Below are 4,680 nucleotides of genomic sequence, written 5' to 3' on the forward strand. Positions count from 1 at the left end.
TAAAGAGGAAAACAGGAAAGGGAGAAACCAGTTGGAAGGCTGATGTCTGGATAGAAAGGATGAGAAATGTTCATGAGAAGAACAAGAATTATTAGCACTTGATAAATTCGGTGTGGAGGACAAGTAAAGAGAGGGGGATCAAGAAAGAAACCTATGGGATTTGAGCAGTTAAATAGAGGATGGCGCAATGACACAATGACACAATGACACAATGACAGCAAAAGAAGAGAAGAGAGTTTGGTAGGCTTGATGATCTTTCTGTGATTACAGTGGTTCTTACAAGATAACTTCAGATGCTTATAGAGCATTCAAACAGAGATATTAGGCAGTTAAACAAGTTTGAAATTCAAATGTGAATTCTATCTGTTTTCTGTGTAGAAATTTTCCATAATCAGAACATTCTTATCTGCTATGAACTAGTCAACTTACTTTCAAAAGGTGTGAATATTCTTGCTGATTTTTAAGAGGATAACACTGGGAGGGAAGATGCAGATATAAAAAGAAGAGAAAGGAGGAAGAAATACAGTTCACAACTGTGAGACCCCTGATTCTTTGCTACAAATATTAAGTTGCATCAATTTCTTCCCAATAATCCTATAAAGTAACAGGATGCCCATATTTTGCAGTGTTCAACTCAAACCTTCTATGTCAAAGTCTTTCTTCTATACCTCTCTCAATTATACATCATTTCTTCCTATGTGAAAGAACTCTATACAGAAACAAAAATGATTTTGAAAGAAAGCTGTATTGTATCATAGTAATTAATACTGCTCCAGCTCAGAAAGATATTTTTCTACTCAAGGTTTTCTTCAGGGCAACTTTAACCTCCTTGTTTCTGAAGCTGTGGATCAGAGGCTTAAGTATGGGCACCACAATGGTATAGAATACGGTGGACACTTTGTTCTGGTTCATGGACAAAACAGAAGGATGAAGATACATGAATGCCTCTGACCCAAAGGAAACTGAAACAACAATTATATGTGAGCTACAAGTACTGAAGGCTTTGGACCTTCCTTCTGTGGAACTGATGTGGAGGATACTGAAAAGGATAAAAACATATGAGACAATGATGATGAGACTAGGCACACCAACATCAAAGCCAACAATGATGAGAACCACCAGTTCACTGATGTGAGTGTTGGTGCAGGAGAGCTCCAGGAGAGGGAGGATGTCACACATGTAGTGGTTGACGGCATTGGCATCACAGAAGGTCAACTTCAACATGCATCCTGTGTGGATCCAGGCAGCAATAAAGGCCCCCTTGTATAAAATCACAGCCATTAGAGAGCAGACCTGAGGGGACATGGTGACCTTATACAGCAGGGGCTTGCAGATGGCCACATAGCAATCATAGGCCATCATTGTCAGTACATAGCACTCTGCATTGACAAAGAAGCAGTATAAAAACTGCTGAGTCATACATCCTGTATAGGAGATGGTGTTCCTCTTCGCCATAAAGTTTACCAACAGCTTGAGGGTGATGACAGAAGAGTAACAGAGACCAATATGGAATAAATTTAAAAGAAAGTAGCACATAAGAGTATGGAGGTGAGAAGTCAGTCTACTTATAGTGACCAAGCCCAGGTTTCCTGCCATGGTGATGATGTAAATTCCCAAGAAGAGGAAGAACAGGGGCTCCTGGATCTCTGAATGTTCAGTCAAACCCGCAAGGATAAACTCAGTGACCAATGACTTGTTTCCAATATCCATTCTCTTCCAGTGAGATCTGAAAGATAGGTGAATAGAGTTATATTTGAGGCAGAACCCAGATTCCCCAGGCAATCCCATGCCCAGTCCATTCTGGAGCCAAAAAGCCCAAAGACTCTGCCAAGGCTTAACTATTTTACAGAAATAAATAATTAATAAATGGATCTGGCTCTGCTCATACCGAGAAAGACAAGTGCCTGGGGGGCATCAGCGCAGTAATACTGGGAGAATGTTAAGAGTGCAAGAGAATGTAAGAAGAGCATGCATTTCTCACCATTTCTCCCCTCAATTTGTTACTAAGTTTTTATTCCTTCACCTGCTTAAGTTTGTATTTGTTAATATTTACTCACCACACTTCATCTACCCTGTGCCAGCTACCAGTCCAGACTGGGCACTGTGTAGGGAGTGCTCATAATCACAAGTCCACAGCAGAGTTGGGAAAACAGAGAGTCAGAGAGAACCTTTGGTTTCTCAAGCATACACAACAAGGAAGTCATTAAGTCAGGCCTAGAACCTGGGTCTCCTGCATAAGAATTCCCTAAAGGGCACAAAGCTTAGAAACACTGCAAACCCACTGATCTCAGCACTACCTTTAATTTCTAATTTCCTCCCCTACAGACCTGTTAGTCAACTCTATCTGAGGGCCAGAACTGGGGGAAGCAGAAAAATCTGTTACTTTCCAATGGCTATGGGTTATGAAAGACGTAAAAACAAAAAGGATTCAATGCTCACTTTTCTTTGCCTACAGGCATCAGAACTGTCTTTGTAGTTTCCCCTCCACCTTGGCTCTCCAAAGAGGAAGTGATCTGCTGCCGGAGGCCGCAGAACTGAACTCACCCCGTCTCCTCCATCCCTGTGGAGGGGCTCAGAGCATTTATAAGTCTCAACATTTCTTTTGCTCTGAGAGTCAGTCAGATGAAGATCATGATTTTTAATTAAGGTTTTGCCCAGAAAGTGAAAGTGAAAGTGAAATTGAAGTCACTCAGTCATGTCCGACTCTTTGCGACCCCGTGGACAGTAGCCCACCAGATTCCTCCGTCCATGGGATTCTCCGGGCAAGAATACTGGAGTGGGTTGCCATTTCCTTCTCCAGGGGATCTTCCTGACCCAGGGATCGAACCGAGGTCTCCCACATTGCAGGCAGACACTTTAACATCTGAGCCACCAGGGAAGCCCAAGAAGTAATCATTAAACCACAAAAAAGGACTCCAAACAGCATTCTTTGTTTTCAACATAATAATATGTATTTTATTCTGAGCTTCAAGTCAAGGTCTCAGGGACCTGATAAAGAGATTTTTCAGGAGCCTCTGCATAGTGCAAATCCTTGAGCAAATACAGATTTATGAAATCATTTACACAGTATGAAGATAATTTAACCCTGGTGTCTTTGGAAGCTCAATATTTCACTCAAAATTTCACATTAAAGATTGTACATTCTCCCAGTTAAAAATATTTTCTCTTCCCTTGTCTTTCTTCTAGTGTTTCTTTGACGTTTAGGTATACTTGCTAACATATAGCTAATGATATTTTTAAAATCTATAAAAATATGACATGCACTTGTATGTCTTTCCACACATACATGTTTTTAACATTATGGCATACATGACCATACAATGCATATTTTATATTTGTAAAGCATATCATTTCTTTTTCCTCAGTACTCTCCTTCTTACATGATCTCCCATCCATCCATCTCCCTTAATTATCCATGTTTATAACCAAGAACACCCTCTATATCTTCCTACTCACTGATATAAAAAGTAATTACAATTATAAAGACTTTACAATTGATTATAAACTTCATATTTTGACCTGTTGCTTTTTTCATCTAACAGAATTTTACTAAAATGTTTCCAAAAGTCTATGTTATGGATATATCCTAATACATCAAACCACTCCCCATTGATAGAGATCCATAATTTCTATCCAACAGCAATGCTAAAATATTCAACATTATACTTACACTTGATATTCCAATACATTTATTTTAATGGGATAAATTCCAGAGTATCTCCCATGGACCCTCTCTTCAAGTTCAATTCATCAGCTAGAGTGGCTCACAGAACACAGGAAAAGTTTACTCAGAGTTACCAGCTTATTATAAAATGACCTGATATAGGATACAGATTTGGAGAAAGAAATGGCACTCCAGTGTTCTTGCCTGGAGAATCTCAGGGACGGGGGAGCCTGATGAGCTGCCGTCTATGGGGTCGCACAGAGTTAGACACAACTGAAGCGACTTAGCAGTAGCAGCAGGATACAGATGAATATCTGGATAGAAGAGCTGAACAGGACAAGGTCAGCAGAAAGAGTGTGGAGCTTCCCTGCCCTCCTCAGGTACAGCTCTCCCAGCATCTCCACACTTTCACCAAGAAGCTCTTGGGATCCCATCCATTTGAGGTTTTATGGAGGGTTCATTGCACAGGCATGATTGATTAAATCATTGGCCATTGGTGATTGAACCCAATCATCAGCCCCTCTCCCCTCCATGGAATTCTAGAAGTTCTAGGAAGAGACTGGAAGCTCTAAACCCCTAATAACAAGGTTGGTTCTTCTGGCAACCAGCCTCATCCTTAGATAAGGCCCCAAAGTCACCTCATTAACATTACCAAGTATACCTTTATCTTTTCATCCCTTGAATTGCAAGGGTTTTCGGAGCTCTTTGCCACAAGTGGGGTGGGAGACCAAATATATTCAATACATTTTATATTATAAATTTGACAATAATAGGTATTAATCTAATGTATGTCACCAATATTAAACTATATATTTTTCTTATCTACTATTAGTCTCCTGCTTTGCTTAAGGTATCTCTTTCCAAACAAAAGTTTTTAAACATCATGTAAAATAAAATATGATTATTTTTATATTCATAATACATGCATAATTACACTATATATCACAGCTCTGATACAACCACTTAAATTTGAGAAACTTTTATTTCTATTTTTATTACTACAAAGTAAGTCCTCC

At 39.6% G+C, this 4,680-nt stretch overlaps 1 protein-coding gene across 1 annotated transcript; it reads right to left on the minus strand.

The window, feature by feature from the left end:
* Positions 1-777: 777 nt before the first annotated feature.
* On the minus strand, positions 778-1,710 carry LOC101113113 (olfactory receptor 8B3-like). The gene has a single exon (XM_042238433.1). It carries the CDS (start codon positions 1,708-1,710, stop codon positions 778-780), a length of 933 nt encoding a protein of 310 aa, XP_042094367.1.
* Positions 1,711-4,680: the final 2,970 nt, after the last annotated feature.

Source organism: Ovis aries, chromosome 21 (assembly GCF_016772045.2).
Source record: "Ovis aries strain OAR_USU_Benz2616 breed Rambouillet chromosome 21, ARS-UI_Ramb_v3.0, whole genome shotgun sequence".
Lineage (NCBI taxonomy): Eukaryota > Metazoa > Chordata > Mammalia > Artiodactyla > Bovidae > Ovis > Ovis aries.